This window comes from Fulmarus glacialis, unplaced genomic scaffold, assembly GCF_000690835.1.
Source record: "Fulmarus glacialis isolate BGI_N327 unplaced genomic scaffold, ASM69083v1 scaffold10130, whole genome shotgun sequence".
Lineage (NCBI taxonomy): Eukaryota > Metazoa > Chordata > Aves > Procellariiformes > Procellariidae > Fulmarus > Fulmarus glacialis.
The window spans coordinates 18,487-31,572 of NW_009188345.1; the positions used below are offsets into that span (position 1 = coordinate 18,487).

The following is a 13,086-nucleotide window of genomic DNA, read 5'->3' on the forward strand; positions in this document are numbered from 1 at the left end:
TACATACTAAAGCTCGTTAACTAAGTTAATGCAAACCTGCCGTTAATTTTTTGCAGGACCTTGAAACATTTTACTTGCTACGACAAGCAATTTTCACCAGTAAATATTTTGTTTGTTTGTTTGAAGCTTATCCATCCTAACAGAGTGCTGACCAGGTAGACTGTTTTACTCTTGCTTTGCAAGAACACCAATCCAGACACACCAGGAGCATCACTGAATTAACAAAGGGCTATTTCTGCTAGCCCTAGGACAGTTAAAAACAAAAGCCCCGATTTTTCAGAGGCCAGCATACTGGATCAAATACTTTTTCATATCTGTATTCATTAACCCTGTACAAAAGAAAGCTGATTAGCAAATGTAAATGTTCATATAAAAATAGCCAACATCTGTTTAAATTTAGAAATTTATTTTGTTTAATCCACAAGCTTTATATAGCTTTAGTTAAAAAAACAAAAACAAAAAACAGTGAAAACATGACAATATCCAAAGTTCAGGTTCCTCAAACTTTCAAAGACCACATCTCTGAAAGTTGCTTATACCATTCAGAAGAACCGTAACGAGACAAGATTTATGAATGGGGCAACGACATCTCACAAACAAAATTTATGTAACTGAAGGAATTTTTCTGGGACTGCTGATCATGGAAACTGCCCTTTAAAAAAAGAACATAAAAATACAAATGAAATTCCAGTGTTCCAAATCAACATGTTACATCAATATAAACCCACAGTGTCCTGGTAAACAACATGCTTTCATTTATGTACCATTCTAAATTGCTATTCTTGATTCGCTTTAATGGAGACTATACAGGCAACAGTAGAAAGCATTAAAATATATGTACTTCCTTGGTAATTCTGCAGTGGTTTTACTTCTGGGCAAGCTTACAAACCACAAAGGTTAGTAGCATAATGTAAGTGGATACAAAAGAAGTCAAATGAGACCCTCACAAATTATGCTCAAGGCTTTCTTGAATTTCAAAGAAACAAGGGAATTGACGGTCATGTTTAAAACCTTCAAAACAAATGCCTACTGCTTCTAAAAAGTCTCAGTCTAAATGAAATTATGTTGACTGTCAATGAAAGAATGTCACTAGTACACTGTGGACACCTTTTGTAATGTAAATCCATGCCCTTTGTACATGGTGAACCTCAACCTAGCAATTATTACAACAAATGTTATATTCTAAAGCTCAAACACATTTAGCAATTTGAAATTGAATTCTGAGTACAAACCAAATAAAATGTACATTATATCAAAGGATTCAGCCTAGGATGGTGGTGACACTTGCGCCTTCCTCATTGACCTCAGTGCCTTCTCTCGCAGGTGTTTTTCTAGATCGTCAAGGTTGTCTTCTGGTTCACTTTCTGTCTCCTTCAAACAAAGATAAAGCATTTCTTCAAACGCTGAGAGCTAAGCCAGGCTGCAGCCCTCCCAATATTGCAAATCAAGTAAAATCAAGAGACACTAAGTTGCACTTCTGAAGTAAGACTGCTGTTTAGAACATCAAGAGTACAGTGTACATTCATCTCCTCTATTTTCTTATATTGGACTCTAAAAGTGAAGCATAGGTACCAAATTCCTACCTTTTTGGGTTCTGTCTCTGCTTCCTGGTCTTCCTGTGCTGAGGTGGTATCTGCTGCAGCCACAGCAGCAGCTGCTGCAGCCGCCGCAGCCTTCTCCTTCTTATGTTTTTTGTGTTTCTTGTGCTTTTTATCCTTTTTATGCTTCTTATCCTTCTTTTTCTTCTTCTTCTTTCCACCCCCTTCTTGATCTGAATTCTGTAACAAACAATTCAACAGATATTACAACTCATTCCTAAGGCTTCAAAATGTTGTTAAAACAAGCCCACAACCATCCGGGAAATTTGAATGGACTGAGCAACATCTGAAACTCTGTAAACTCAACACTGTCTTCAGAACTGGGGGAAAGTCACATTCCTAATCAACTGACAGAAGCAATCCTAGAAGACAGATACTGCAACACACGGTTGTGCTGTTGTCTGTTTGAAACGGAACATAACACCATGCAAACTTGATATGCTGGTCATAGCAATGACAGGCAAGCCTCTTCATACAAATTAATACTCCAGGTGGAGTCTAACTCCCTCAAACACTCCTCTGGCAAAGAATGGAAGTGTCCCTAGGAAACACCTTAGGAGAACAGATAAGGATGTCAAACAATCTGTTCTCTTCCTACTAGGAACAGCCTGAGTTTCCACGTAAGACTACTAAGCATAAGTAAGACCACCTCACTTTGTAGACTCACGAAATGGGAAAGTCTTTTCTTCCAGAAGTTAAAATTTATATATAATAGCACTTTTTTTTCAGACTCAGAGATGTTAAGTTTGAAAAATTTATGTTACAAATCGTTTTTAAGAAGTTTTTAACGATGAAAAAATCACTCCAAGGATTTTTTTTTTTCCATGTGAAGCAGCTTAGAGCTGTTCAGCAGCTAAGTCTTCATGAAAATAACTTGCCATATAACCCAAAACAATATTGCGTTTATTAGCAAACAAATACCCTTGCAGGTGATGGGCTCTGAGTTGGGCTTTTAGCCTTTTTTGCAGGTGACCAGTTTGCAGAAGGGGAACGAGACCGAGCAGGAGATGGAGGTCCTTGATGTTTTTTCGGTCCTGGCTCAGGTGATCCTGATGCAGACCGTGATGAAGACACCCGTCTCGCAGATCGTGGACTTGGCGTGGAAGCCCTTAAAAATAGAAGAGCTACACTTAGATTCTAGTATTAGAGGTGTAAGAGACAAAACAAGTAAGTAAAAAACTAACAAAAAAAGCCAGATGAACAGATGTTGGTTATAAGCCAGCTTATAAATTGGTTAAGCTGCCATTTAAAAAGTGATTAGTTACTTTGCTGGCATATGTTACAAAAAGCAAAACAATCTAATACCACCGTAGCTCCATAATGCAAAAGGATATTGCAACTTGATAGCTTGTTAAACAATACTACTATTGTTGTTCAGGAATGATTGCTCCCTTTCTTCTGATATGACTAATTTATAACCACATTAAAAGTCAAGAGAACAGCAATGCTATTTTATCATCCAATGAAGACAGAGTGCAAGACATCACATTCAGCTACTCCTCCTTTTTGAATTAATAAGCCAGCACCGTACTTTCGACTATCTGCTCATAAAAGCAGCATCACACTAAAGAAAACTGCTAAAATTCTAAATGTTTGGGGGTTTTTTTCCCCTCTCGGATGACCACTTATGAAATTATTTATGAGCTGATGAAAAGTATTGGTTCCCTTCTGCAGTTAGCTTTAAAATAAGAGAAAGTTCATTTTTCTTTAAACAAAGCTAGGAACAAAACTTCTCTCGAACTTCTTTTCACCTGCTCAGCCCCAGTGCTTTGCTGGGCTGGACCCCCCCAAACCCTACATAAAGCCTCTTTAATGCTTCTCTCCACATTGCACTTTATTTTAACGGATGCTTCCAATCGAATAAACTTCCGAAAAAACAGTGTTATGATAGTGGAAGCTGAACAGAGCCACCAACGCTTGAGCAATCAAGATATGAGAACCATTTAAATGCGATTCCCTAGCTATTCCCACTGCATTAAAACAAAACAAACAAAAAACCCCTAGAAAACGACCAACAATAAAGATGGATTTTTTACTTTGTCTTCTTGGGTTCTGGTGTTCTTGACACCCTCCTGATGGGTCTAGTACTTGGAGATGGAGACTGTCTTCTCTGGGGTGAACCTGAAGCTCCCCTTCGTGGTGGTGGTGGGCTTGCAGAGGTATGAGAAGCTCTAGGCCGTGGTGAAGGTGAATGCCTTTTGTTTTGTGGTGGAGAACGTGTCTCCCGATTGGACCTACTGGGGGGAGATCCCTTCCTGTGCTTGGAAGATATCGAAGGTGAACGCCTTTTAGCAGCTGGCGAGCTCCTTTGTTTTGGCGGTGGTGAATGGGAGACTCTGCGTTTTGACTGTGGAGAAGGTGATGCCCTTCGTTTAGGCGGGGGAGGAGGAGAAGCCGTTCTTCTCTTAGGTGGTGGAGACGGAGAATATCGTCTCTGTATCGGTGGGGAGTATCTCCGCGGAGAAGGTGAGCGTCTGCGTGGGGGTGGTGATGGAGACCTACAAAGAAAACAAATGTTCAGGTGCCACATAGGCATGTGAATTAGTTACAAGTGTTTTGAAATTCGCCCAAAGAGAGAAAAAAGAATTCTTCTAAAAATTCTTTAAAACTTTACTTAATACCAAACTTTTTCAAAATCAGCTTAATGGGTGTTATTCAGCATTTGATACAGCAATCGAACGATATCCAGGCCACACACCTACCACACAAAAATCTCACTACCAAAACTATATTCCCCTCAGTAACTGTGAATCAAGGAACTGGTTTCCTCAATCATGACATTTCTTCTTACACATCATAGTTGGAAGTCAACAAACCAAAAGCAACCACTTCACAACAAGAACACAATACGCTACCTTCGACGAGGTAATGAAGGTGACCGCCGCCGCCTAGGAGGAGGGGCAGGTGAAGGAGAGCGTCGCCGCCTGGCTGGTGGGGGCGATGGACTTCTCCTCCTCCTACTAAAGAGATAAAGGGATTTCTCAGAGAAGTTGCAATTGAGCCACGAGATTCTTTTTTGTTCTTCTGCTTTCGCTATACAAAATCATCTTGTTCATGCGCTTCAAAATGAAATTCTATTCAAAGATGGAAAAAAATATACTTGTCTTTCTAAAGAGTGTGAGACAACACATAATTTTACTGTAATTTTCAGAGCCCACTACAGCAGTCATGAGACAATTTCACATTCTGCTTAACCTGGTCCATTCGCATCTTCTAGCTAAAGAGGAAGCCCAACTCTCTCCCATTTTCTTCTCCTGAAAGCTCATTTCTGCCATCTCCCTTGCACTGAATCTAGTGATCATCTAATGAGTCAGACCAGCTTACTGATCCACCAGAAGACCAACCCAATAAAAACATGTCTTTGTCATTGTGCAGTGACATGATTGCTAGATCCAACACAAGGGAGGAACTGGGAATGCCCAGCTGTGTCAGGCAGACCAAAACTGCGTTCAGCAGCAGTCTGAAGTTGGATCAGATTAAACAGTGTGAAACTGTACTCTTGAAAACAGCTTTTATCTATAGATCTGAAATCCAAAATGACTTATTTCTTGAAATGCAGAGAAAAATCAGAGTTGTTGCTAAACTGCAGCTATCTGGATTAAAATTATTCACAAAGTGAGCCAGTTTCTGCTCTGCAAGGTTTACAACAGACTTCTGGGAATGGGAAATTTTAATCAAACACATACTTCCCTACAGTTTTGAAGGAGAGGAATATTGGTATTTTGCAAAGTAAAACATTCCTTTTTTTAAAAAGCAATTCAGATAAAATGGCTGGATAAAGGAAAACATGAAAGTAATGAAAAAGCAAAGAAGCTCATCTACATAAACTGAGATTTGATTTCAAATACACTGGCTGTTGTTCTCCAAGGCAATGAGTTACACTTTTTATAGATAAGAGTTTGCTCCAAAGGACAACGTTCTTTTATGATCAAAAAAATACCAGCCTTCAAATGTCTTGGTCGGCCTAATTAAACGTGTATTTTCACAATAGGTAGTCTACTGCAAAACAGATTAAGATCTTTGAATTCCAGTCTGTTTTACATAGAATTGTTTGACAAGATCCATAATTAGGATGGTCTGCATTTGTAGAAGTAGTCATACTTAATCTCATACATCATTATGTACGCTGCAACTATATTCTAGCTATGTCTTAATTACAGATTGCTCACAAGGGTCATTATATCAGATTAATAAACCCATCAAGCATCCAGCTTCCTGCAACCTCCTATATTCTGAGATCAACACAGAGCAAGCAATTTCACAAATAAAAGTGTTAACAATATTGCCTACATAAAAAAACAGAAAATAAAGTAGGTGTTAACTACTAGTCTACTACTTTCTATTACCAGTAGTTCCAAATATCTAATGAATGCAGGAATAAGACTTTTGAAAATTCCAATTATCTATGACCCAGAACATCAAGATCTTAATCAGTTGTTGCAAGTCTACGGAAGGGTTTTAGCCAGAACGTCAATGGCAGCAAGAATACAAAGTAATGCTCGCCCACCTTTCAAATCTGTGCATATGGAATAAGAAACCCCCTGAAGAATACAAGCATTCAGTTGTTTTCAAGCATCAGTAAGATGCTAATAACATTAATGTTATTAGCTGTTACAGGCTTATGTGAATTAACAAATAGTCAACAATGAAGGAGACAGAGCAGGTGTTCCTTTTTTTTTTTTTTTTTTTTTGCCAGTGAAATGGTCCCAGATCCAACACATTAAGGAACACATCAGTCTGAATTTCCCTCACCTTACTACTTTGAGTGCACAAGTCCAAAGGATGGCAAGTACTTATCCATGACAAAAAAAATGAGAGCCTGTGTAAATGATTTTTCTATATGTAAATCCTATTTAACAGATTAACTTCTAACCAACCTTTTCATCACTGGCGATTGCCACCTCTTTTCCATCTGCATCCTGATAGCAGTGGAGGAAAAACAAAACAGAACAAATCTATCTGCCATATATTTGAGGCAAAAATGAACATAGTCAAATAAAGTTCAGAGTAATTCTTACCAAATGAGCATAACAAGAATGCAATCTTGAACCAAGATTGGGCAAATTGGACATGACTTAATTCTGTTGCCTATTTGCTGACAGTTGCACAGCAGATAAACAACAACATTAAGTAAATAGTTAGAAAAAAAAGACATCAGTTATGTTCAGCTTAAGAAGAAATTACCGAGGGGAGGATTCCTTCTGTCGTTTTCGTGGAGATGGTGATGGACTGCGTGAATGTGAATGGCGTCGGCGTCTACCAACTTCCCCATTCTTCACATTGGATCTTTTAGGTCTTTCCTCTTCAGACGAAGATGAAGAACCAGAATCTATAAATGTAGAAGAATCACTCTCTGGAAAATGATTCTCATGACACTGTTAACACAGTTACTGATAGGATTATAACTGCAGTTTAAACTGCAGTACTAACCTCCTCCCCCGCAAAACAAGAAACCTCCATTTAAAAGCAGTCCAACTAAAAATGTTAGTTGAAGTCAAGCGACAAATAAATCCATCAGAGCTGGGTAAAAATATTTGCAGCAGCCTAACTGTCCACATAAAATTTGACCAGTCAGGTAATTTAAAAGGCGAATTGCAGTTACTTACAGAAACATTAAGTGGACAAAACCCTACACCAGGCCCAGGTTCATCTACTGATCTCAAGCATACAAGAGTCCAAAATATTAGGAAATAACCTATTGCAACAACAGATTAAGTAATCCATAGCAAACAATATTTGCGTGTGATGGTAAGAGTTTAAAAGTGCACATTTTAAAGATGTAAACCAATTAACAAGGGATATACCATAACCTCTAAAAATCATACTTTATTCTTCATGAGTAATAGTTGAAGTGACTTCATTATCAGTGGTAAATCTAGAATTAAGTTTGCAATAGCTCTGCAGTGCACATAGCAAATAATTTTAATCAGTATTTGAACTTAACATTAACTACTTTCCGCAAAAGTAAACGGCAATACAGTTTTAGGAAATCTATGTCATTCATACCAGATGAAGACTGTTGATTTTGCCTTCTGTACTGACGCCTCTGTTGAACAGAGTCTGCTGCAGCCATTTTACCTCCTTTATCTTCTTCTGAAAAGGTACATGCATGGACAGAATACTTAAACTGAAGATACAAATTTGCCTTTTTCAGGCAGAAGCAAAGTCGTATTACAGTAGATCATCAAGCATGTTTCCCCCTCCCCGCCCCCAAATCTTAAGATAACATTGAGGCTGGAATACACTTTGGCTGAGCTTTTCCCAGGAAAGCTTGGATGGAAGTATTTAAGGCAGTATGAGTGATCATCTTTATGCTTCCGAAAACTCTTGCTTTCAATGCCAGCCTATCAAGAGGGTTCAGCACTTTACCACTGCCTTTTATTGTCATGCATCTTTGGTTTAAAACCCCACCCAAAACCAGTGTTGAAAAGTGAGAGCCATACCTGATTCAGACAGTTCTGCTTTCCTTGGTTTGGGTGCTGGCGAAGGAGATTCTCTTTTTTCAGTACTCTTATGTTTGGGTGCTAAAAGACAAAATCAAATAACTCAGCTGCAATTCGTTACATTCTTGCATGCTCTTCTGCTCATACAAACTGTACACACCATCTTTAAGAAAATAAAAGCACAAAATGATAAAGCTGCTGGAATACAAATTTTTATTTGATTACCTGATGCTCTGCTAGGCGAAACAGAGCCACGGCTTTTTCTTGCACGATTCGACTGCTGGGGTGTTGGAGACCTACGTGGTTTTGGAGGTGGACTTGCTGGTGGGGATGGTCTGTGCCTCCGCCTAGGAGGGCTTGCCGAAGGAGAGAGCCTACGCGTTTTACGAGGAGGACTGGATACAGTTCTTTTAGGTGGTTTCTTTGGTGGTGATCGGGAACGTGAGGAGGAGGAGGAAGAGCTACTGCCAGATAAGGATGCTGATGACCGTCTTCTCCTGTAAATCAAATATAACATTAGATTCTGACTAGCCAGCTTAAAAAATGTTTGAGCATGAACACAGAATTGCATTTGTTTGCAAGCACATATATAGAGCCACATACAACAACACTTCCAAAACATGGTGGACAGCCTTCAACACTTGGTTTGTAGAAGAGGAGAATAACAACCAATCTTCCACAGTTATTTTTAAACTACACAGTGAGCAAAAAATTGTTAGTGTTACCTTGCTTGCTTTCTGTCAATCTACAGGCTACAACTAAGCTTTTCTCCTGGGAGCAATTAGTTTTGTTTGGGCTGTCTAACTTCTGGATGGTTAAGAGAATTCTCCATGTTAGCACATGTGATTTAATGATCTTCAGAACAGATCTGTTTAAGAGTTTAGTGTGCAAGTACACTAAAAAGTTTTTATACCAGGAGGTAAAAATTTCAGACAACTTAACAACTTAACAATTCAGAATCAATCTATCCATTCTTATGTTTTAGTCTTTCATCTTTACTTTGTAATTTTAAAAAGGTAGGGCCTCTAGAATTCTGCGGCAAAATTTGTGGCAAGTTCTGTTACAATTGTGTACCTGCAGAATCCACCTTTGGCTGCAGAATTCCTGAGAACCTGGAAAAAAGAAACCCTACCTTGAGTGAGATAAACATTTGTTGAAAGGGAGCTCTTGTACATCTTGCAACATACATGTTTGATACTTTTCACAGTTTTTCCAGTAACTGTGTGAAATGAACATCTTTACAAACTCAGAAAAAAAAGTAATAGTCATCACCTTGTCATAAAAAGGAAGAACTGTTCCTTCCTAAAAAAGAACAACTACTGTACACAGGAAGCATGACTTTAATCCTCTTCCTATGAAGAGGATAAGAATCTATTCTCTTCCTATGAAGACAAATGTCTATTTTGACATTGCCATAAGTACGTAATTTTCTTTGCAAGGCAACTCAAAGCTTTGCTACTAGAACAATTGCTTATGCTGTCAAAAATGTAACCTCCAACACCAGAGAGCAGACCTTGAAAAATTTTTTAAGTAAAAGAACATAAAGAAGAAACACATTTCAAGTTAAAATTTAATTTTCATTTTAATTTTATGTGATGGAAATGTAAGTCATAATTAAAAAACTGCCAACAAGTAAAATCCAGTTACCTGTTCTAATTTTTGCCCCAGGCAGGAAGAACTATTACATTCCCCCACAACACACTTATGAAATATGACACTGCAGTTTTTACATCACTCAAATCATATACCTGGCAGCACTAAGGTAAGGTGAACAAGGTAATTTTGATAACGCTCTTTCCTCACAACTAATGTTCCCTCCAAATTTCAAAGTTTAACGTTTTCAGCTGTCTCAAAAAAGGGAATCTTACCGCCTCACAGGGGATCTGCTTCTTCTGTGTCTGGGTGGGGGAGGCATTCGCCTTGGAGGGCTCCTCCTCCTTGGAGATGGCCGTCGTCTTGGGCTTGGTCGCCTTCTAGGGGAGTAAGACCTGTCACAATCAAAAAGTCAAATGAAAAGCAACTATCTAATTTTCAGATTTGAGGAATTTATCCTCAGGGCACTGAGCGTAAAGTTGCTTTTCTTCAAGTGTATCACATTAAAGTGGCATTTAGATTATGATGTAAAGTGGTACATTCAGACACAATCAGTGCTTTAAAGTTTACCAACACAATCTAAAAAAAGGGAAAAAAAAAAAGTACTTTACATCATCTTCAGCATCAAACCTATCTCCTAAAAGAAGGCTACACAATTCCCACTATCTAACAAGTGCCATGCTCAGCATTAAGTACCCCATTCTTTCTCCAGTCAGCGTTAGTCACTGTAAGCATCTTCTCATGAACTGACAGGAAGAAAACAACTCCCGAACACATTTATCCATTGAATGCATCTTTCTCATTTGGCCTAAAACATCCCATAGCTCAACATCTCTAAAAACATTACTTTAACAGAGAACATTACATTAAGTGGCACCTTCAGAAGAAAATATTCACTTCTCAACCTTCACAATCAAGATAAATTGAAGTCCTACCTTGACCGTGATCTATGACGCCTTCTGGGTCGAGAATGAGATGGAGAACGTGATCGAGATCTTGACCTTGACTTGGACCGAGTTGGGGACCTTTGACGAGTCTTCTCTTTTTCCTTCTCTCTCTCCTTCTTTGAATTACGTTCTGGTGAAGTTTCCTTAGTCTCTGGTACAGGAGGTTCAGGTTTAGGAGCTTTTGGGATATCACTGTTAAAAATAAAGACTTATTTTATAAGCACATATAAACCATAGCCCCTGGAATAAAACTTTAGAAGCTGCCAAGATAATCCCCTACAATGAACATTCTCCTGCCCATCCTCTGACAAGATGTTAGACATCCCGCTCTAAAACCATGAAAAGAATTAGGACATGGTGCAATGATTCAAAGAGAAGAAAAAGTAATATACAGGCTGTGTTAACCTGCTAGAAAACAAGATGACATTGACAGAAGTGGAAAAGATGACGAGGACAATGAAACCACAGTGGCAGCTAAGCACTCTGCCTTTAGAATTCTACACAGGACAAAAGAAAACTTACTGAAGATTATTAAATAAATTCTTCTGCCATTGAAGGTGGCAGGGAGAAGCAGGCATTCCCCCAAGTCAAGCTCCAAACAGGTATTAAGATTAATTTCCATTTTTTAAAAGGTAATATATAGTTCTACACACAAAGTTATCATGCTTACCTGTTTGAAGTTGCCTCTTGAACAACAGTCTCCTTTGGTTTCACAGAGGGTTCTGGCTCAGGAGTCGCCTCTTTCTTTTCTGGTGCAGGAGTAGCACTACGGCTCTTGGTTCTGTGATGAGGGGAGCGAGAATGGCTGCGTTTCCGCTCTCTTCTGACAGGCGACGACCTCCTTCGAGGAGAAGGAGACCTTGATTTGCGCCTAGGAAAAAGAAGTGCCATTTAATAGCATAACATAATGAAACGATGTATAGGATAATAAAACCTGTGATATTCAGCAGCTAAAAGCTCTTCTGAATAAGGCAGACTCTCAGCACTGTCTACAGCAGCTAAAACATGTAGGACTACTTTATATTTTCTGCTCATAACTGACGGCCAAATTAAGATGACAAACAAACAAAAAAACCCCAAAGAACCAAACCCGCAAGAACAAAAAGAACAAAGCCTGGAACAGATAAACCGTTAAAAACAGTTCCTAGTGTAAACAATACCTATGTCAAAGTTGCTCTAGTTTACTTGCAATTACTCTTCAGTACTAAGTCAAGCCAGCCTGCCAAAATAGCTAAGTACTTCCAAAGTTCAATTAATTTTTCTCTGCCATGCATTCTTCAGTCAGTTCTAGAGTACTGTTGATACATTGTCTGTGCATTTTCATTACCTTCTTGGACTCCTGGATCTGTCTCTTTTTTCTCTGTTGTCTTTGTCTTCCTTATCCCTCTTCTCCTTGTCTTCATCTTGTTTCTTCATAGAAGCCAGTTTCTCTTGCTCTATCTATGCAACCAAATATCATCACTTAACTCAGCGGCATCATAAAGACCTCATCAAATATGTATGTTGAACAACAACAACAACAAACATATTGCTTCAGGACTAAAATATGTTGCTGTCATGATTTAACCCTAGCCAGCAACTAAACACCACACAGCCACTCGCTCACTTCCCCACCTCCTCTGGTAAAAGTGAGAAAACTCATGGGTTGAGATAAAGACAGTTTAATAACTGAAATAAAGTAAAGAAAAATAGTAGTAGTAGTAATAATAATAATAGAATATATAAAGCAAGTGATACACGATGCAATTGCTCACCACCCGCCGACTGATGCCCAACCAATCCCCAAGAGCGATCGCTGCTCCCTAGCACCCTCCCCCAGTTCATATACTGAGCATGATGTCATATGGTATGGAATACCCCATTGACCAGTTGGGTTAGCTGTCCTGGCTAGCTCCCTCCCAGCTACCCATGCACCCGACAGAGCACAGGAAGCTAAAGAGTCCTTGACTACGTAAGCACCACTCAGCAACAACTAAAACATCAATGGCCATCAACATTCTTCTCCTACCAAACCCAAAACACAGCACTATACCAGCTACTAGAAAGAAAATTTACTCTATTCCAGCTGAAACGAGGACAGTTGCCCAAACAGAAGAGTTCTGCTGAACACAAAATGTCTGCTGAAATACCAGTAGCTGTACAGCCACTAATTCTGCCCAGTGCTCACAACAACTCATCCACAATTCTATCAAAAAATCCTACCTGTCGCTGTTTTATTTCTTCTTTCTTCAGTTCCAGAAATGCAGTTGGAATACCAGCAATGTTTTCTTGTGCACTTAACAGCAGTGGCCACAGTTCTCCCATGAACTCCCTAGCATTTTTCCCATTCAAAAAACCAGTCAGGTTGATTTGCATCATTTTGGAATCTGGGTTCTGCAAAGAGATATGACAGGAAGACAAACCGGTTATCTGAAAAAACAACATAGAGTCTATATTAAACTTAAATTAAAACTACCATGGGGGCTAAAATACATATACACTCAAGAACTATTTTAAAAAAATCTT

The 13,086-nt window shown here is 38.9% G+C and overlaps 1 protein-coding gene across 1 annotated transcript in view; it reads right to left on the reverse strand.

Annotated features, from left to right (window-relative positions):
* Window positions 1–385: 385 nt before the first annotated feature.
* SRRM1 (serine/arginine repetitive matrix 1) overlaps window positions 386–13,086 on the reverse strand; it is a gene marked incomplete at its 5' end in the record, with an annotated part of 16,384 nt that continues 3,683 nt past the window's right edge. Inside the window, 14 exons of the mRNA XM_009578285.1 lie at window positions 386–1,371; window positions 1,584–1,778; window positions 2,520–2,706; window positions 3,635–4,096; window positions 4,454–4,558; window positions 6,783–6,927; window positions 7,605–7,691; window positions 8,042–8,122; window positions 8,267–8,538; window positions 9,910–10,014; window positions 10,570–10,773; window positions 11,252–11,452; window positions 11,909–12,021; window positions 12,784–12,954. Coding sequence (XP_009576580.1) covers window positions 1,267–1,371; window positions 1,584–1,778; window positions 2,520–2,706; window positions 3,635–4,096; window positions 4,454–4,558; window positions 6,783–6,927; window positions 7,605–7,691; window positions 8,042–8,122; window positions 8,267–8,538; window positions 9,910–10,014; window positions 10,570–10,773; window positions 11,252–11,452; window positions 11,909–12,021; window positions 12,784–12,954 — 2,433 coding nt within the window. The remainder of the gene's footprint in view (window positions 1,372–1,583; window positions 1,779–2,519; window positions 2,707–3,634; window positions 4,097–4,453; window positions 4,559–6,782; window positions 6,928–7,604; window positions 7,692–8,041; window positions 8,123–8,266; window positions 8,539–9,909; window positions 10,015–10,569; window positions 10,774–11,251; window positions 11,453–11,908; window positions 12,022–12,783; window positions 12,955–13,086) is intronic.